This window comes from Neopelma chrysocephalum, unplaced genomic scaffold, assembly GCF_003984885.1.
Source record: "Neopelma chrysocephalum unplaced genomic scaffold, ASM398488v2 Primary Assembly neopelma1_253, whole genome shotgun sequence".
Lineage (NCBI taxonomy): Eukaryota > Metazoa > Chordata > Aves > Passeriformes > Pipridae > Neopelma > Neopelma chrysocephalum.
This window is the reverse complement of record NW_020897915.1, coordinates 914954-935762: the sequence shown is the minus strand read 5'-3', so window position 1 is coordinate 935762 and position 20809 is coordinate 914954. Positions and strand designations below refer to the sequence as shown.

At 47.4% G+C, this 20809-nt stretch overlaps 1 protein-coding gene across 2 annotated transcripts; it reads left to right on the top strand.

The window, feature by feature from the left end:
* Positions 1–7919: 7919 nt before the first annotated feature.
* MAPK1IP1L (mitogen-activated protein kinase 1 interacting protein 1 like) lies at positions 7920–20206 on the top strand. Of its 2 annotated transcripts, none has more exons than XM_027704030.1 (4): positions 7920–8020; positions 15708–15735; positions 16275–16988; positions 17435–20206. In XM_027704030.1, the coding sequence occupies exons 2-4, from the start codon at positions 15712–15714 to the stop codon at positions 17444–17446; spliced, it is 750 nt and encodes a 249-aa protein (XP_027559831.1). In that variant the 5' UTR covers positions 7920–8020; positions 15708–15711; the 3' UTR covers positions 17447–20206. The 2 variants fall into 2 exon arrangements, with proteins under 2 accessions (XP_027559831.1, XP_027559832.1); XM_027704031.1 differs by lacking the exon at positions 7920–8020 and adding an exon at positions 12226–14749.
* The last annotated feature ends 603 nt before the right edge of the window (positions 20207–20809 follow it).

Here is a 20809-nt window from a genome sequence, read left to right as displayed (position 1 = left end):
TGCTAATTAATTAGGATGCCTTCGCCCCTGGGGGGGCGAAGAGCTTACGGTGGGGATTTGGAGTCCATTTCTTCAGACGATATTGCAAACATTTACAGGAGGAGGGGGAGCGCTGGCCCCCAGGCAGGGCGGGCTGAGGTAAGGGAGGATGCTCACTCCCAGCCTGGAGCCGTAAGGCTCTGCTCCGGTGGAGGGAAGAGCAGCCTGGCTGCTGGGAAGACTCAGGATGAAGGCTGGATGTAGGACTTCCATGCAAAAAAAAAAAAATTCAGTGCTGGATTGACATTATCTTGCCCTGTTTCAATGGGAACTCCCCAGGGTAAATCTGCACAAAAACAAACCTGCCACCCAAACTCAGCCGGGCTGAGACTTCCTCGTCCCAAACCTCATCCAAAAAGCCCTGAAATCAGTGAGGAAGCTTGGAAATGAGGTTTGGATCAGGCTCCTTCCAAGTCTTCCGTTATCTCACTTGCAATTTATCACTGAAATGGCTGTCATTCTCCCCAGGGAGAATTTCTAGTATTTAAACAGCTACTACCCTGCATAATTTCTTCCTGTTTTTATAAGAGAGAAGAGGAACTGAGAACATTATGCTAAATGCCTCAAGAGTCCAAAGAATAGAGATTTTCATGGAATTTTCTGAATTTATTATCATTGCGAGAGATGTGGCTGGAAACAACCCCAAGGTTAAAAAGTTCAAATTATTGTTTTCTTTTTTTTTTTTTAATGACTCTGGAAATGATCTTGACTTCAGCTCATTCCAGCTTTATTTGCACTTTAAAGGAGCTCTGTCAGGCAGACATTCAAAATATTTAAGTCTCATTTATTTATAGGACTCCTTCATACTTGGGTGACTATTGACTCGACAAATCCATTTGACCTAAAATATGACTAAGAAGTGTATTTGCGGTGTGTTTATTAGTTGAGAAGTCTTTCCCGAGCTAAGCTGTTTTCTGGCTGTACTCTTCCAGCAGGCTGATGGAAAAATAAGACCCAAAGAAGGAAGCGGATTCTTAACAGCGATCATGAAAACTGCTTTATTCTCAGGGCATTTTTGCATGGCATTAGCAACTAAAAGGCACCCCTTCAGCCCAGCATTTAAGCTATTTGCTTAATCAGGGCCTGAGAGCTGAAAAGAAGGAGGAATGGCATGGGTGTTATTCTCACAGAGTTTCTTGGAGCATTAAATGGCCATTAGCTGATGGGACAAGATTTAACTGTGTGAAGTTGCAGTGGAGGAAATTTTTGCTCTTACAGTGGGATAGCCCAAAGCCGACAAGGCAACTGCAGCCGTCAAATAAATCCCTGCCCAGAGCAGGGAGGGCCAAGGTAAGATACAAAACTCGATCCTGAAACGGAATAAACTCCTACAGCTGCACTGGGCACGTGGTAAATGCCCACCCCAGTTCAGCGTAGAAATGCTGCGGGGAAATAACCCCACTCTGAGAGATTCCTGAAACTACTGAAAAGAACACGAGTGGAGAATGCAGCTCATGCTGCCCCAGATCAGCTCGGGGTGTAACACTTCCCACAATGTTTTATACTGAATAATCTTGTCGATAATTCATCACACGCCCTTCAGCAGCACCTTTGTCGTATCAATGACTTAAGAGATCTTTCACGAGCTCAAATGATCATTCCCTGCATCTCTACAAGCCATTTGACTGTAAATGTGTTCTTTGGCACCAATCAGTGGATCATTGACCTCGGCAGTATGGCTGCACCATCAATACCCATCTGCAGCAGAGACATGAACAACTTAGTGTTGAACAATTAATTGCACGTGTAGAATCATTTAGGTTGGAAAAGAGCTCGAAGATCATCGAGTCCAAGTGTTATCCCAGCACTGCCACATTCACCACTGAGCCACGTCCCCAAGGCTGTGCAAAACCAGCATCTCAAAGGCCCTCACGGGTTTGCAGGGAGAAAAGCCCGAGTATGGAAGCATCTCTCAGTGAACAAATGGATCCCAACTGCTTTGCACAGGAGGATAAAATGAGGCACAAAGGTACGGCCACAAACGGTATCAGGGGGGAAGTGATGAAAAATGGAGTGACTGAGATTTAGCAATCCAGGGATGGCCTTCCTGCCAGGAGCTGCTCACAGGATTGCAGAGATCACCGGCAGGCATCCCATGGGATGAATGACAACCACTGGCCTCACCTTTGATGGGGCTCCCGGGGCTGCTGCTGCGGATGTAACCCCAGAGTGCCGACTGCCAGGGGCTTAGAGGCTTGTCAAGGGGAGGATCACTCCACATTCCTTCTTTTTCTCCTTTTCCCAAGAATCTGATGTTGCCAATAATCACTTGGGCCTCAAGACCAGCTGGAGCTTTGGGCTGTCCCACTGTGACTATGCCGAAGTCTCTCCCCCTGGGACATCTGTGTGTGCCTGTGTGTTTATATCCATCAGAAAATCTGGGCAATAGGGAAAATCAACTCTGCCCTCATTGCCAGGGCAAAGTGTCCACAGCCAGTTACTCCTCACCTCCTTCTCCCTCTCCAAAGAAAAGAGTTTCATTTAAAATTGCAACATCACAGCAAAATAAAAATAAGGGGTACTTTTATTTGTTTTTCAGGCTTTTGAATAAAAAGGGTTTCCAGCTTCTTCTCCACAGCAGTGAGCACTTGAAAACATGATCCTTCAGAGAACGAAGGGCCATAATTCCATATTATCATCTGCCTGTCGGAGCTGTGGCTGTCAGCCAAACAGCAAATGTCACAAAACTCATTGAGAGGCTGCGAGGATTGCAACACCACCACGGGATTGGGCATGTGGAGGAAAGGGGAAGGGGAGGAAGGAATCAGAATCAAAAGGAATTTTGGACATCAGAAGGAATTTCTTTGAACATCAGAAGGAATTTCTTCACTGAAAGGGTTGTTAAGCATTGGAATGCGCTGCTCAGGGAGGTGGTGGAGTTCCCATCCCTGGAGGTGTTCAGGGAACGACTGGATGTGGCACTCAGTGCTCTGGGCTGGTTGGCAAGGTGGGGATCGGCCACAGGATGGACTCAGTGATCTTGGAGGTCTTTTCCGACCTAAATGATGCTGTGACTCTGTGATTCTGTGAGATAGAGGAATGATAAAAGCTTGGATCCTCTGGGGAACTGTGGTTCTCAATTTGGGCATGGGGAGAAGGTGGGCACCTCTCTGAGAGGACAGATGATGAGTTTCACTGGTGTCACGCAGAGAGGAATTTCCTACTTTTAATTCACAAAAATCCAAGAAAGAGTGAAGAACTGTCATAATCACTAACTCCAAAACCTGAAAGCAAACTCACGCAGTAACTCGACACATGATCAAGGCTCTACATATCCACCACTGTGGGAAGAAAATGTACCCAAAAAAATTCACTCCTTGTCACAGAAAGCTCATGTGTTAGTACCAAAGTGACTGTCGAAGTGTCTTTAATGACAGTTCACCTGCTCATAATTTCACAACAAGCAGACAGCAACGCTTCCTTTCCAGTTCAATCCAGTTTATCTCCTCTCCTCAATAGGGTGCATTTGCCATCCCCATGCACTTTGAACCAGTTTTATGATTTTATCTTCATGGCAACAAGCCTCTGCTTTGAGGAAGAGCACTTATTAACTAGAGACAGTGTAGTTTTCAAAGTGATTTATTTTATGAGGGTTTTGAAATAAATGATCAGTCAGTGATTGGCCATAGGGGAAAAGCATATAAAAGATTACCACATGCATTGAACATACCATCTGGTATCCTTTAAAATCTAGCTTCAGGGTGGCTCAGCTAATTCTTCAGAGTGCTTGATGTTCACAGAGCACAGTGAGGCATGAATAGAAAAGCGAGTGACATCGCCCTGAAAGAACCAACACTGGAACTGAAGATTAATATCTTATATCTCGCTGTTCCGGCTCATCAGCAAGAGACTGGCATTTTCTTAATGAAAACTGACGTTACATTCCAGAATTTTAAACTCGTTATATAAAAAAAAATAAAATAATAAAACCCAATCCTTTTATTTTTGGGTTGGATAGAAAAGGGATGCCTCCACTGTGTCTCGGTTCCTCCTGACTAGCTGATGTAAAAGGGAGGTAGAAAAAAGATATTGTTATTGTTCCCCTGAATTTACTGTTCATGGCATGAACAGCCCTGCGGGTGAGAGAAATTTTCCTGACTCTGATGCCTGTCACAGCCCAAGATCTGTGTTATTGTCCCTGAAAAGTACTGAATTGGACAATTTAAGTATTGTCTCTTGGTCTTTTACCCCAAAACAAAGGCTGAGGCAGGCAATTATGCCCAATTTTGTCACTGAAAGACAAGAGAGATGCTGACAAACCGGAGGGATTTCAGCAGGGAGGCACTGGCAGGGTTGGGGGACAGAGAGGGGTGTGAAGAGAGGCTGTGGAAATTGTAATTTTGAGCTGGGAGAGAGGGTAGGAAGGACCTCACCACAGCCTCCAGCCACCCAGGGGGCTGGTACTGAGCGGGTAGATGCTTCACAGAGGTAGGTGGAGGAAGGAAAATCCCCAAGTGCAGCAAGGGAAAGTCTGACAGGATGTAGGGAATAATGGCAGCACTCACAGGGACCGTATTTAGGGACTGAACGTCCGGAGAGGTTGTGCAATCTCCGTCTTTGGACACACTCAGAACTCAGGCAGACAAGGTTCCCAGCTACCCCTGTTTTGAGACAGAGGTTAGACCAGAGCTTCCTTCCAACCCAAATATTTATACGATGCTGAGCTAAAAACAAAGTGGCAAATACTTGTATCGCACAGACAGCAGCACAGGCCCTGCAACGCAGGACTGGAATAACGAACTGCCCTCACGTTGTTACACCAAACAGCCTTTCTGGATAATTTAAATTTGTAATTTCATCCCAACTTCTGTTTTCCATTGCATAATTTAGTGTGCAAAGTAACATCTTCCAATAGGATGTGGCCATGACTCGATGTTACCCGCACCCTGAGTTCTATTCCTGGCACTAAGATGAATCAATTGAACATAAATGCCACACTGGCACAGGTTGCCCAGAAAAGCTGTGGCTGCCCCATCCCTGGAAGTGTTCCAGACCAGGTTGGACGGGGCTTGGAGCAACCTGGGATAGTGGAAGGTGTCCCTGTGGCAGGGGGTTGGAACGAGATGGGCTTTAAGCTCCCTTCCAACCCAAACTGTTCTGGGATTCTACGATTCAATGAAATTAGGTGAAGTTGTGTCTGCATCTCTTTTGACAGCCTTCAGCATATACATACACAGAGAAGACGAGCTGCATCTACCCAAAGGAGGGGAAAAAATTCAAAAGTTCATCATCATTTCTGCTTCTACACATCGTGTGTGCCAACGTGAAGCTCAGCAAGGTTAGCTGGCAAGGTTATTGATTAAAAATGCCATTACAGTCCCAGTCTGATATTTAAAGTGAGACATCACCACAACATGCTGTCAGCCACATGTTTGCTCATTAATTAGGATTTCTAACTACCCGATTGCTCAGGAAGAAACCTCCTGCTCTGGGGACTCCTGCTGTCACCACTGGCAGTCAGGACACAGCAGCAGCCACTCAGGGCAGGGCCCTTCCAAGGGTGGAAAAGCAAAGATGCCCAGCACACAGCTGGGAGGAGGATTGATTTCACTCTTTATTTGCTCATTCCTCCCAGTGAGGCCACAGCCACAAGGGCTGTTTCGACAGGAGGTCTCAGTAATGGCTGTACTCAGAAAGGAAATTGCGAAAGAGCTGTGAAGTCAGCCTAAGTTTTCCATGGCTTTTATTTAAATTCAGAGGGAAGGTTAACTGAATTATCATGTTATCATGGGATGGGGTCTATAGTGAATACCCTTTTAGTTTTGGTAGTAATGATTTATGCAAACCAATAAGTAAAAAGACTGCAGTTTCATGCCTGTTACAGCTACCACAGAATCATACAGTCACAGGCTGGTTTAGGTTGGAAGAGACCTTAAAGTTCACTTAGTTCTCATGGCAGGGACACCTTCCACTATCCCAGGTTGCTCCAAGCCCCATCCAACCTGACCTGAAACACTCCCAGGGATGGGGCAGTCACAACTTTCCCTGGATAACCTGTGCCAGGGCTCACCACCCTCACAGCCAACAATTCCTTCCCAATATTCTTCCTAATGGGGCTGCCCTCTGGCAGTGGGAAGCCATTCCCCCTTGTCCTGTCCCTCTAGGCCCTTGTCCCAAGTGCCTCTCCAGCTCTCCTGGAGCCCCTTTAGGCACTGGAAGGGGCTCTAAGGTCTCCTCAAAGCCTTCTCTTCTCCAGGCTGAACACCCCCAGCTCTCCCAGCCTGGCTCCAGAGCAGAGGGGCTCCAGGCCTTGGAGCATCTCTGTGACCTCCTCTGGACTTATTCCAGCAGCTCCATGTTTTCCTTATGTTGGGGACCCCAGAGCTGGACCCAGAACTCCAGTGAGGTCTCAGGAAAGCAGAGCAGAGGGGCAGAATTCCCCTCTCACCCTGCTGCCCACGCAGTTGGGAATGCAGCACAGGATACACTTGGCTTTTTGGGCTGTGAGCGCCTGGATCCTTATCCTGGTGACGATTTTTTCCTGTTACTTCAGAAAAGGCCGAATAATGACCTTGAGATGCACAAATAGATGTCACTCCCAAGGGAAGGGCGCCAGAGCCCAGGACACCACCATCGGCATGTGCTGGGCATCGCCCATGCCCGCGTTTCTGCTGAGTTTAACGGAATTATCCGGGCATGGAATGGCTCGGGATTAGTGCCATAGCTGGGAAGGGCAGGGCAGGGAACCACGCGGTGTATTTGGGCCCTGCCACAGGGGCTGGGGAACACAGAGGCACACAGGGAGAGGGCGCTGGGAGAAAACCCGCCCGGACTTCAGGCGCGGCTTTAGTCTGAAATGTGAAAACGGGATGATTTGGGGTAACTTTAAATGGAAATTTGGTGGGATTTTGTGCAAGCTGAGGGAAAACCCAGGGCGGTGGTCACAGTCCCAAGGCCGGCAGAGCTCGTGGGGCGTTTGGAAAAGGCTCTCAGGGACATGGTGGGAATGTTGGAACTGTCGGGATGGTCTTCAGACGTTCCTACTGGGTGGGAAGAAAGAAAATCAGGATCGGATTTTCAGCAGTACTATAGATCCATGAGAAATAGCAGTTTATATGATTATTAATTGCACTGTTAAACATGACAGGGGTCTGCTGAAGTGTTTGCGCTGGTGCTTGTCGGACACAGGTCTGGAGAAATCAATGTCCAATGTGCTTTTACTGGAACCATCCGCGGCCATTTTGCTCGTACATAAGAAGAAAATTTGAATTTCTTGAATTTCTTGACTTTTTTTTTCCCCCTAAGGCGCTGAACAGACAGAACCGCAAGCGCTTTGCTTTCTTGGGTCTTTTTGGGGGTTTGTTTTTGGTTTCTGTGACTGGTCTTGGTCTTGAACTGTACAGATTTTGGTTCATGGGTGGGCAAGGGACAAAAAAACACAAGTTACTACTTAATTTTTTTATTAAAACTAAAGGGATGAAAACAGAGCCTCACGGACAAGGCCGGGGGGGGAACCCAGGGCCGGGGCCGCTCAGGGGCCGCGCCCACCCCTCAGGGGAGGAGTCACGTGACACCACCCCCCCCCCGCGCGCTCTCGCGCGTTGTTACGTGACCCCCTCAGGGGGGGAGGCGGCGCGGCCAAGACCGAGGGGGCGGGGCCTGAGGAGAGAGGGGGCGTGGTCAGACACAGAGCTGCTGCGGGGGCGTGGTCAAACCCGATGGGCGTGGCCTATGGAATGGATGTTAAGGGAAGGGGGCGTGTTCAGGTGTAGGCGCGGCTTATGAGGGAATGGGGCGTGGTGAGAGGGCGATGGGCGTGGCCAACGACTCAGAGACGAATGGGTGGGATGCGGAGTGGGCGTGGTCACGCCGTGGGTGGGCGGGGCCTGCGGCGCGGAGGGGGCGTGCCCGAGCGCGCCGCCGGTGCCCCCCGGTGTGGGCGTGTCCCCCGTGACGCAGTTCCGGTTCCGGCGCCGTCGCGGTGGCGGTGGAGCTGCGGCCGCCGCGTCGCTCCGGGCCTGGGCCGGCTCCCCCAAAACAGGTACCGCGGGGCCGCCCCGCCGCGCACACGGGCCCCGCGCCCGCGGGAGGCAGCGCGGAGGGGCGGGGGGGGGGCGGCCCCGCCTCGCACCCTCCCCCCTGGAGGTGCCGCCCGGGATGCGGGGGGCGGGCGGTGCCGGGCCCTGCGGAGCACCAGGGGGTTGGTTGTGGCACTGGTGGCGGCGCTGGCTTGGCTGGGTGGGATATTTCGTCAGCTTTTATTTGTGCTGCCTGGTCGTAATTTATAAATAAGCGTAAACTGCGTACAAGTGGTTTTAACTGAGAGGTTCCTCCCTAAGGGAGGGCTCAGGAAAGTCAGGGTTTCGTAGTTGGTTGATTTTATCAAATTTTCACGTATACTTTAGGCTCTAGGGCGGGCCAGCACTGTGTGGTATCGGTGCCTCCTGAGAGCTGCCGGCCTGGCAGGTTTAATTTCCAAGGGAGAACTTGTTCCCGGGTGAATTCGGTGCTGATCCGGGGCTGCTCAGCCTCATTGTCAGGGGATGTCGGAACAAAGGAGGCTGCTTTGTCTGTTTTGAAGCAAAACTGACACGCCCTGAAACTGCCCTTCCCGAGGCCCCGGAGATCTGTGGCTGATGGAAAAACCCGTGGGGAATGTCAGCCGCTCCTGGAAAGCATTTGGGATGTTCTTCTTGGAGCTTGAGTTCGTCCAAGTGCATTCTAGCAGTGCCAGAGGGAGATGTGAAAGGTGCCAGTTGTGAGATTGGATCCTGGAAAGGGGGAGGTTTCCTGTGAAGGACCCTTTGCTGAGGAGCAGAAAGGTTTCTGTGGGGTTTGTGTGTCAGAGGTGAGGCTTCAACTGCGATGTGACACATGGTTTTGGTGTTTTTACTAACTAAAACTGGAAGAGAGTAGATTTAGATTGGATATTGGGAAGGAATTGTTGGCTGTGAGGGTACGGAGGCCCTAGCACAGGTTGCCCAGAGAAGCTGTGGCTGCCTCATCCCTGGAAGTGTCCAAGGCCAGGTTGGACGGGGCTTGGAGCAACCTGGCCTAGTGGAAGGTGTCCCTGCCCACAGCAGGGGGTGGAACTGGATGATCTTTAAGGTCCTTTTCACCCCAAACCAGTCTGGGATTCTGGGATGAGAATGAGCTCTGTAGCTCTCAACAAAATTCAGAGGCAAGTCTGAAAGATCAGTTTTAGTTATTCCAGGCTGCTGGACTAATGCACCTTGTGCAGGATCCACAGGGCTGGATGCTGTGGACAGGAGGAACCTTTGGCAGTGGGGACTTTCTGTTCTGCCCTGATGTGTCCCAGCTGGCACACAAACAAGGCACCTCCACAGGGATCCCTGTCTGCAGGGTGTGGGACCAGCTGGCTGTGCTGTGGGGACCAGGGAAGCGATCAGGGCTGTGACTTGAGTGGCCTGTTGTGGCTGGAAAGCTGGAACAGATCACAGATCCTTATGGCTTTATGTCTTACAGCTCTTGGAAACTGCCAGGACCTCTGTTTGGAAGACTTTTTTTCTGGTGGTTGATAATTTATAGCAAATGCCACAATTGGGTTGTTGCTCCTACTGAAATCCAGCCTGGAAGTCTGAAAACTAAAGGTCTGCCTTTTGTCCCTTTTTGTCAGTCAGAACAGACATGGGAAGGAGCAGGAATATCACCAAACCTCATGGAGCTACTGATGATGTAGCTGTTGGTTTAGTTTGCCAGTTGACTTTGTTTTCCCACTGGATAAACACCCAGGGCAGACCAAAGGATTTATGGCATATGAGGAAGCATTAAAGTTGGGGAAAGGGCCAGAGGAGGCCACCAAGATGATCAGAGGGATGGAGCACCTCTCCCATGAGGAAAGGCTGAGAGAATTGGGATTGTTTAGCCTAGAAAAGAGGAGGCTCCAGGCTAATGGTGGCCTTCCAGTACCTGAAGAGAGATAAAAGAGAGCTGGAGAGGGACTTTAGACAAGGGCCTGGAGGGACAGGACAAGGGGGAATGGCTTCCCACTGCCAGAGGGCAGGGTGAGATGGGATATTGGGAAGGAATTCCTGGCTGTGAGGGTGGTGAGGCCCTGGCACAGGTTGCCCAGTGAAGCTGTGGCTGCCCCATCCCTGGAAGTGTTCCAGCCCAGGGCTTGGAGCAACCTGGGCTAGTGGAAAGTGTTCCTGCCGTTGGCAGGGGGTTGGACTGGGTGATCTCTAAGATCCCTTCCAACCTAAACCATTCCATGATGCCATAAAGGCCAGCTCTAAAGTGTTGATATTTAACGCCTGAAGCTGCAGAAATTTGCATATTTTAGAAAACATTTCGAAGCCGTCAAAGATTTGGTGTCTCTTCCATTTTCTCCGAGTGCTATGTTGGGTAGTTACACTTATGTGGGCAGGAATCCTGTTGTGGATGAGGTTATGCTGGTAGGAATTAGTCATGTTTGGAGTGACAAAGGAACCTCTCTGCCGAGGGAGCTGTGCCACCCAGTGGAAATGCAGCACAGCCTGTTGCATCCAGAAAGCCTTTTTTTTTTCCTGGGTTTGAAAGATGATCTTGGAGACAGGAACTAAATCTGGCACATCAAGTGTTGGAAAAATGTCACACAACTCAAAGAAATGGGAAAGCAGTTGATGCTTAGTTTTGGGTAAGGAAGAAAAAGTGCTTTGGACAGCTCTTTCTAATGAGAGTTCCTAAGGACTGGTGGTGGATAAAAGCCAGGAAAGGGGAGAGCATGGGAAAAAGTGCTACTAGATCTACCAGTTTTGGTGGGATGGATGAGATCAGAGAGGGTTTAGAGCTTCCAAAAACACTGTGGAGCTGTTTTGTTGTGGAAGCTGTTTGTAGGACGGATTTAGCACAGCACACATGGCACCATACTTCCAGAAACAGGGATTTCAGACCTCTCAGCAGGTCACCACTTGGTTGTGAGCACTGTTGGTCGAACTCTCCTGCCAGTGCCATGTTGGAGTTGTGCTTCCCAGCCTTTCTCTTCCCAGCCTGTGGCACAGAGCCCAGCAGCCTCGCTCCTCTCACCTCCCTGCTGTTAATTTTCGGGAGCAGCTCCTGGGTGTCCAAGAGGCCTTGGCCTGTGGCCTGAAGATTTTGCTGTGTGTGGTTTCTGGGCAGGTGCAGTGAAGTCCTTCATCCCTCTCATGGCTCTCCAGGATAAAGGATGAGAGGGATTGAGCTCCTGGAGGCCTTTTTTTGCAGACGTGGATGACCTCTCTCCATCCTTCTCTTCCGTTTGGTGCTTCTGGCCATGTGTGTCCTCAGAGGTGGCTGGGAAGTGGTGCCCTGACCAGCTGGACCTGGAGTTGGCAGGCTCTGGGCTTCTGGAAAGCCAGGGATGTTTCCAGGGGCGTTGGCCTTGGGAAAACAAAGGAAATCTTATCTTACAGCACAGTGGATGCAGCAGGACTTGGGTTTGAGTGCTGCCAACTCTGCTGTCTCTCTGCTCCCTGCCAGCTGAACCCTCCTTCTTCCACTTGCTCTTCCTTCATCCCAACTCCAGGAAAGGATAATTTGGGGTAGAGTTTAAAGTCTGTTACACAAATGGGCTTTTCTCTGCTCTTCTCAGTGCACTAGGAAAGCTTAGAGAGAAAATGAGAGTCCATTTATTAATTCACTGACCCTAAAAATCCCATCAAGGCGCCACTCAGTGGGGTTTTTCCTAAACTCTTGAGCCCACCTGTGACCAGGGAGGGACTTCAAAATTTAGTTACTTGTAGGTCTGCAGTCTGGCAGAGTAATCTGTGAGCACGTGAGTGCCTTGGGCAATACTTTTATGAATATAATTGATATTTCTGTAAGGTTTCGACCGAAATTCTTTTGGTGTCGAACAACCTGAATGGAATATAGATTCCAGATTCAAGTACAGATGAGTTCATCTGTTGTCTGAACGTGTCTAAGGGGTAATTTCAGTTTCTTTCCTATGAAATGAAGGTGGCAGTACCCAGATTAAATGTCTGTTTAAAAAACATCCCTGAAATAGGCCATCCTGTCTGCAAGAGGATCCTTGACATGCTTGGCATGGGCTCAGTTATCCCAAATGTTGCCAACAAATGTTGCTCTTGTCTGCTTGCCAAAGTAAAAAAGCCACTAAATCTCATTATAAGATATGCTTAACTACCTTTTTTTTTTCCCCCATAAATCGTGCAGCAGAATTGTTCCCTTCATTTTCATGGCACGGAAATATTTGGGAATTGTCTGCTAACAAATATTATTGGGGATATTAGCTGATATTTGGTGATCAGGCCTGTTTCAGCTGTGTTCATCCACTGCTTGGCTTGAATTTACTCCTCTCTGTCACTTTTGTGACAGATCACAGGATTTTCTTCTGAGTTCTCCTTTAGGTTTATCACCTCTTTTCCTTCTCCCCTTTGCAGCAAATGTTCCAACTTCTTCTCAGGGCTTTTTTTTGATCTCTTGTAGATCTGTTTTTCAGTTGGTTTTATCCCATCTCTCCACCTCCCTAAAGAAAGGAGGATTCTCTTGGCCTGTTTTGGGGTTGCTTTTTGATATCATGATTTTTAATTATTATTATTATCACTACTACATTTACATGTGCACTTATGGGGTTTTTTTACTTGTATCTACATTAATGAGTGATTTCTTATATTTTGTGGGTTTTATTAAATAACTTCTGTGCCCACAGAGGTAAATTGAACTCCAGTGCCACTAAAAAGCACATGTCAACTTATTATTTTTGAGTGTGGATCATTGCAAAAACTAATGAACTCTTGACTTAAAAGCTATTTATTGAGGAGAAATTGAGGGTTTTTTTCTGGTTGATGTCTCTGGAACATCTGAGCTGGTAATAATGGGAGCAGAAACCACTTTCCTGATGTAGTTCAGTTGCTTCCTCAATTTTAAGCAAGTAGTCATTGATCTGAACAGTGTCCCTGATCTGAGACAAAGATTCCTTACTTGAAGGAGCTACTGCTATTATAAATTAATGCTGGAGCTTTAACAAACCTTCAGATTGATGCAGTTAGCCACTGAATTCCACCCAGGTGTTAACTTTGTAGATATGTATTTCTTAAAAGGCTTATTTAAATTAAGGGGTATTTCCTGAAAGGTTTATTTAAATTAGTGGGTATTTCTTAAAGGTTTATTTAAATTATTAGGTGTGTTTCTCAAAAGGTTTATTTAAATTATTAGGTATAACTTGAAAAGTTCACTGTGTTTCCACAGAGGTCTGGGTTGCTCCTTGTGGTCATAAATAACTTGGGAAATGGGATGAGCAGTGTCTTGTTGATATAAAGCCATTCAGGAAAGTAAGGATTAGGTAATAAATTGGCAGATATAATTCAATGGTGATAAATCTGATGTAATTCAGAGTAGATAAATGTAGAGTGGTGCATATAATTTCATATATAAAATGATGGGCTGACCCTTAACACCGGGGAATGAAATACTGCCACAGAAGTGTCAGTTCCACAGGAATCAAAAAGCAGATGGAACATTAAGAAGTATTAGGAAGGAAATAGAAGACAAACCAGGGCATAACTATGAAACTGTATAAATCACTGGTTATCCCACATCTTCAGTTCTCTTGTGGTTTTTTCCTTGTCATTCATCCCAAGAGATACAAAAGACTTGGAAAAGCCTCAAAGAGAGGCAGGGAGAATAATGAAAGGCTTGGAATAGCTGCTGCACAAGGGTCAGTGGAATGAGCTGGAGCTCAGCCTGGAGAAGGGACAGCTGAAAGAAGGTGCTAAAAATCTGCAGGATAATGATCCACATGGAAAGGTGGACACAGACAGACTTGATTTCCTACCCTGCAAGATTGGAGGAGCAACAACTGAAACCAGTAAAATCCAGATTTAGAGCAAAAAAAAGGTGCCTTTTTGTGCAACAAATAGCAGCCCATGGAGTTCCTTGTCAGTGGGTGTTTTAGGAACAGCACTGAGGCAGGGATATGGGACATCCCCATATCCAACTGGGGTAATTGGACACCTTTGTGAAAAATGAGTTATTTGAGGGTTGTTACTCCACACAAATTGCCTGTAACTTAGGAAGTGTCTGAGTTTGGAATCATGGAAGTGTTGGGGTGATTGCCATCCCTGTTCTTGTTCCTCCCTAGGGGTCATTGTTAAGATGAAATGGGATGCTGAGCTAAATGGCCAGAACTATCCTAATATTAGGAAGTTGTGTAGGCAGTAATAAACTTACAGTGCAGTTTCAGAGGAGACTGTATAAATCACATTGTATAAATCACATAATGCAAATAATATGCATATTCATTAGCCTAATGGAGCTTATAAACCTATTTGATCTGGGCTGTCTGTCCCTGCCTCCATCCCTGAGACCCCTCTCAGTGTTAGGGGTCAGGTCTTCACCATCAACAAGGGAGACCAGGGGTCAACCTGGCGGTAGTACTTGTACTCTTGACTTATATTTTTGCATTTTTCCTCCTCTTATGCTCCTCTCTGTCTCCTACACTCTCCCCTAAAACCTTCTGGCGTGTCCACCTGATTCTCCTGCTCTTGGTCACCTTTTTAACAGTTCCTCACCTCTAGTCAGTGTTTGTTGTCAGTCAAACCAAACAGAACTTTGCCCTTTTGTGTGGCTCGTCAGGATTGACAGAGCCAGTCAGGGATCACTGTGGTGAAGCTCTGGAAAGCCCCAAGTGCAGTAGTTGCCTTCATGAAAAGGCAGAACATGGCTCAGTGGTTCCTGTTTTCAGTGCTGCTTGGAAGTGTGGAGGGGTTGGAAGTTGGTTACACATTAATGACACCTTTGCCAGGCCTGTGGTCAGCTGCTGGAGCCAGTGAAGGTAAATAAGAGCATCCACTGCCTTTAGTGTTTTGTGGAACACTTGGAGGATAAAGCATCAGCAAATTATAGTTCTTTCACTTCTGACAATAAGATCTGTGTGGGGATTCCAGCTCTGGGGCTCCCCAGCATAAGGATGTGGAGCTGCTGGAGTGAGTCCAGAGGAGGTCATGGAGACGCTCCGAGGGCTGGAGCCCCTCTGCTCTGGAGCCAGGCTGGGAGAGCTGGGGGTGTTCACCTGGAGAAGAGAAGGCTCCAGGGAGACCTGAGAGCCCCTTCCAGTGCCTAAAGGAGCTCCAGGAGAGCTGGAGAGGGACTTTGGACAAGGGCCTGGAGGGACAGGACAAGGGGGAATGGCTTCCCACTGCCAGAGGGCAGGATTGAATGGGATGTTGGGAAGGAATTGTTGGCTGTGAGGGTGGTGAGGCCCTGGCACAGGTTGCCCAGAGAAGCTGTGGCTGCCCCATCCCTGGAAGTGTCCAAGGCCAGGTTGGACTTGGAGCTTGGAGCAACCTGGTCTAGTGCAAGGTGTCCCTGCCCATGGCAGGGGAGTTGGAACTAAATGATCTTTAAGGTCTTTTCCAACCCAAACCGTTCCACGATTCTGTGATTTAATAATGTTTTGGTTTAGATGCATTGACTCCATCTGCAAGAATCCTGCCATACCTTTTCCAAATCCCAGTTTAGAAAACACCCGGAATACTTCCAAGGCATCCCTGTAAATTTTATTTCCATTACCTCGTACCCAGGGATCCCCAAAGCATCCCCTGGGCACAGGACACTGCTAAGCTTGGATCTGGTGTGGGCCAGAGTCACTGAAACCAAGGCACCAAGAGGTGCTGCCAGTTCCACACTTCCTGTGCTTCCAGCGAGACCAGCGTAGGCGTCTCATGAACTCTTGCTTAAAAATACCTCTATTATTTTCAACAAATTTCACTTTATCTTACCTTACTTTTCAGCACAATGTCTGGAACTGATGATTTTTCGGTAAGTAACAGTTTTTCTTTCCTGAAGATCAGCCAGTTGTGTTCCTTCTTTCTAAAAGCTGACACAGTTTTTGGAGGAGAAGGGGAGCTGAGAGCTGAGAGGTGATTTCCTCTGTACTGCAGTCGTGGTGTTTTCCTTCTGGGTAAATGTAGCAATCCCTGGACTAAACACTGGAAGCTGCTGGGTGCCTCGTGGGTTCTCTTCTGTGACATTAACAAAGGAGCTGTGCTTTAAAGGCATCAGAGTAGCTGTAATGGAAACATAGGAAAATGTTCCCAGGTTTGTGCTGCAATTGCTTGTTGTTCCGTGTGGTAGGTGGCCTTTTATCCTTGGATTTCTAACTGTGGCAAGTCAGAATGCCCTGTGCTACCTTAGTGACAGAACCTGCACAAGGATGAATGTAACCATGTCTGTGCAGCCACAGAGAACTCTTCTCCTCCCATTTTGGCAGCTGGAGCGTGGGCACGCGGTGGGCGGGATGTCTGCAGCTGGGAATTCCGGTCGGCACGTTCCGCTCTCACCGGCGCTTTGTCTTCCAGTTGGCAGATGCTTTACCAGACCAGTCGCCTGCTAAAACCTCCAAAGTGAGCAGCTCCAAGCCTGGCCAGCAGCCCGGGCAGCCTCCGCAGGGCTGGCCGGCTTCCAACCCTTGGAATAACCCCAGCGCCCCCCCTATGACACCGACGGGACTGCCACCAAACACATCCGCTTCCAGTGTGCCCTTCGGACCTCCTCCCACGGGAATGTATCCTTCAATGCCCCCGGGACCGCCTGCTCCATTTCCTCCTCCTCCTACCGGACCCTCCTGCCCTCCTCCTGGTGGTCCGTATCCACCCCCAACTGTGCCAGGTCCTGTCCCGCCAGGGCAGTATCCGCCACCAAATATGCCCTTTCCAGAGCTTCCAAGACCTTACGGAGGTCCAACGGAGCCGGCTGCGCCTCCTGCTCCCGTTGGGCCATGGGGATCCATGCCCTCCGGAGCATGGGGACCAACAATGGGAGGGCAGTATCCTGCTCCCAGCATGCCATATCCACCCCCTGGGCCATATTCCGCTCCTACCCAGACTCCAGGGGCCGCGCCGACGGTGCCGTGGGGCACGGTCCCGCCTGGAACGTGGGGACCTTCACCGCCAGGGCCATTCCCTCCACCCACAGGATCATATCCAGCTCCAGGACTATATCCTACGCCCCCTAATCCTTTTCAAGTGCCATCTGGTCCTGCTGGTGCTCCGTCAATGCCTGGTGGCCCCCATGTGAGTATTTAGTTTTGGTCTTGAATTGCTCTGAATTAATATTTTTATAGTTCAGTAGCACAAATCTATTAGTGCAGGTAAGGAATTTGAGCACACCTGTGTTATTCCTGTAGTCAGTGGGATAACAGCCAACTTCTTAAATATGATATATACTAGAATAGTGATATTATGTCAAGTTTTGGGGCATGTCTCTCATTACAGTGGTCTTCCACTACTTGGAAAGCCTCTAAAAGCCAAAAAATGGGGGGAGAGGGGAAACCTTGTAATAATTTCAAAAATAAAAGGTGTTCCAGTCTCTTTTACCTAGAGAGGTTGCTTCTAAGGCACATAGGGAGGGGGTAACAAATTTATGAGCATAAATTTCTTCTTAATTAAGAATTTTTATAACTGTGAATGTATTGCTGTGTGAAAAGCCTGTACTGACCATGAGTTATTGTCTCTTGCAGCCTTACCGTTGAACACATTCTGGGCAACAAAATACTGTAGTTTTCCACCTTCATCCACTACTTACAGAGATTTTTACAGTTTTTGTTTCAGTAATGTTTGGGGCTATGAAGAGTATTGCCTCTTGTATGTGCATCTGAGGTATGAAGGAGCAGTTTACATCAATTTACCTTGCTCATATGCTGGCATAATTGTTTGGTTTAATAAAGCGAATTACAAAGAGAAGAAGTCAACTAACATCTGTGGTTCTTAACCTTGCAAGCATTCCTTGGAAAAACAAAACGGGAGTTGCCGTGTAAGGATTGTAAAGAATCAGGCCCACGGAGTTAAAAACAAAAAGTTAATTCTTAAATTTCCATTAATGCTTTAAGTCTTGTCGCCAGACTCGTGCTGGCGACCAAACGGATGGATAGTCATATTTTGTCTATTTTCAGGTTATTCTAAAATGTCAATAAATAAGGTGTTTCAACATTTTAGTCAAGAAACCTAATTCCTGAACGTGCTACAGTAACTGTAACGAGACAGAGCATGTGAACTCCGAGGTTTTCTCAGCATTTTGTACATACTCAAACCAATTCCTCAGTCTGGGACTACGGAGGAGAAGGAGCCGCGTTTGAGACCCTCGGTGTGACTTGTCAGCCACCGGGGGGTTGGTGTTTCCCAAACAGGCATTTCTGTGCAAGTGGAATAACCTGGATGTGCAGTTTTAACTTTGAATCAGCAAATGTGAGTTTTTTGTGCATGCCAATGAGGACGTTCCCGTTGCCAGTTCTCATTCTGTGGTGGTTGGAAGTTTGGCTTGGTCCGTGTAAAGAGAAACCGATCCCCTCGTAGGTACTTCCCTATTTCTGACCTGGGTTCTAGTCATTTCAAATTCTGACTTGGTTGCTGGGCTGTGCAAACCCAGCAGACTGTTTCGGATCCCTGGAAACTGAACTTGAGCTTAAAAGGTGAAAAAAAAACCCCCCACCCTGACCATCCCCTTCCCAGCAGTTTTTGGCGCGACGGTTCCGTCGGCTACAGAGATCCTTGTTGAGGACGAGGGGGGTCTCCTTGGGGCTCTGCTGGATGTTATCCTGGGAGCAGCCCCCTGTTCTCACCTGGGTGTGTGCATACCTCACGGAGTCAGTGGAATTTGGGAGAGATTGAATGTCAGGAAGCCTGTGCACTGCTGTGTAGCTGCCCCCCCCCCGGCCTCCGAAGGGGCGCTGCCGTGAGTTTTCGTGTTCTTGCCATATCTGTGCAAAGCACATCCAAGGGGTTTGCCAAGACACAGCCACGTGTCAGCCAGGAGCCCTGGCCCTCTTGGTGGTACTTCATGGCCTAGGCTTGGGCCACAGACAGTTTGTTTCATCCCCAGCTGGGGGATCTCCTAACTTAGCCTCTGTGGGTAGAATTAGGAACAGATTTTCGCTTCACATGGTAGCTCATTAGGGAGTCTTTGTATCATGGAACTGTGAAAATGAGTTTAATTCTCTTCCAGTACCTTCGTGGCTTCCTGCATGCATGTGATGGACACCTTAAAAACACGTGGGGTGACCTGGTGGTGACTCTTGTTGGTAGTTGTAGCCTTTATGGCAAAATCCTACAGTATTTGTGCAGGAGGAAGCAGCCAGCTGAGCTATGCCTGTTTTAATCTTAACGTCATGAAAGCTGATAGCAAAGGAATGTGCATTTTTTGTTTTAGGAAGGCAATACTGGAGCTGAACAAAAATACTTAACATTTCAACCTAAAACCCAGCAACTTAACCTTAGGAATAGGAACCAAAAGTACGAGTCTCCACTAACCTTAAACAAACCCCAGTTGCCCCCCCCCAAGCAGTCTTGGCTTAGATCTTGGCAAGACTAACTAAAAACTAACATAAGAAACATGGACTGCATTTGCTGAAGTGCTTTTTTTGATACCTGCAGCCTTAGAGTATAAATCAATGTAATGAAAACACATTTATTCCAAATGAATGGATCATGCAGTAGCAGCACTCCAGCTGGAATTGCACTGGCCGTATGTCTCTGCAGGGAATGGGAAGAGGTAGGAAAGGATAAAGCAAAAGTAGCAAGTAATGCTTTTTGGAAAGGGGTTTTGTAAAAGTAACTAGACTTCTAGGTTCTTCCTGAAATAGGCAGGATTTATTACTGGAACATTTAGGCTAAAATTCAATATATATGGGATGTTTTTCAATGTATATTCGTATTTCTTGAGGTCATGAAAACTGTTTCATAACCCCTTTGTTTTTGTGAGCAGAGTTCTTTGCATAGCAGTGAAAAGGGTATTTCCTGTTAATCTATTGTGTAAAAACTCAAGGTGTCACTATATACCGTGTAGTAACTTTATCACATGTTATGTCAAGTGTGAGCAACTTCTGGCCTGAAGCTTTTGCAATGGAATTTGTACATTTCTATGCATCATTTGAGTTCAACTGCTGAGAAGTTCGTTTTGACTTGTGCTTTGAGGTTGACATACTGCATTTGTTTACAATACAGAATATAAGCAATCACATCTTTAAAGTATAGATTATCACCTGCTGCTGTATTTTCTTTAGATGAAACAAATATTGCTGTATGATAGTGAGAAGCTATAAATACAGGATTTGATATTTTTTTGAAAATGCTGTCACTTTTGTATAAGATTAGACATTAAACGTATTTTCAAGACTGTTGTGTTCACTGTTTTTCAATTCCTGCTTTTGACATGCCTGTGTAGACTTTTGCCTTGAATGAATAGTAAAAATAGGACATCCTTGATTTTGCAAAGCCTGAATATAAAATCAGAATTACTTGACTTCTGTGAGTGTTTTTCCTCTTCCTTTTTTTGTGATTTTTGCAGCCTGTAAAAAAGGGATATTAAATGTGGATGTAACCATGGCTCTGGTGTAGCATGTCAGCCTCAGGTGTTGCATGTTCACAAATTCTTTAGTGATTAAGAGAGAAGGGATCTGGTCTTGCTTGTTCCAGAGGAGGAGTGGGACTGTTTTTCGCCTGTGAGTTTTCCCTGCCTCTGAACAATCCCTGTGCTAGATTGGCCCACATGGATGTGGTAAGTGACCCCCAAACTGGTGTTTTTATACACTTTTCAGGAGTTTGATGGGATAAGGTGGATAACACAGACTCCAGGACTTGGCATTAGTGTGAAGTCCCAAGTTTGGGCATCACTCATGATTACATTTCCACAGAGAGGCTTGCAGGGCAGTTCACACTGAGCTGGCCAGTGCTGCTGCCTTTGCTCACACCTTCACCCTCCCAGGGAGGTAAAAATGGCAGCAGTGAAGAGTGGAAACAAAATTATTTACCCACTTGAAGGCTTGAGAACAAGCTCTTCTTAGCCCATGGTCCAAAAGTGATCCTTACATCTGTGAGCAGAACAGTGCAGTGTGTGCCCA

What these genes read in the sequence shown, in the direction of transcription:
- MAPK1IP1L (XM_027704030.1), top strand. Translation starts at nt 15,712, where the DNA reads ATGTCTGGAACTGATGATTTTTCG. An exon ending in CTGGAACTGATGATTTTTCG is followed by an intron (nt 15,736 to 16,274) that starts GTAAGTAACAGT and finishes TTTGTCTTCCAG; the next exon opens with TTGGCAGATGCTTTACCAGA.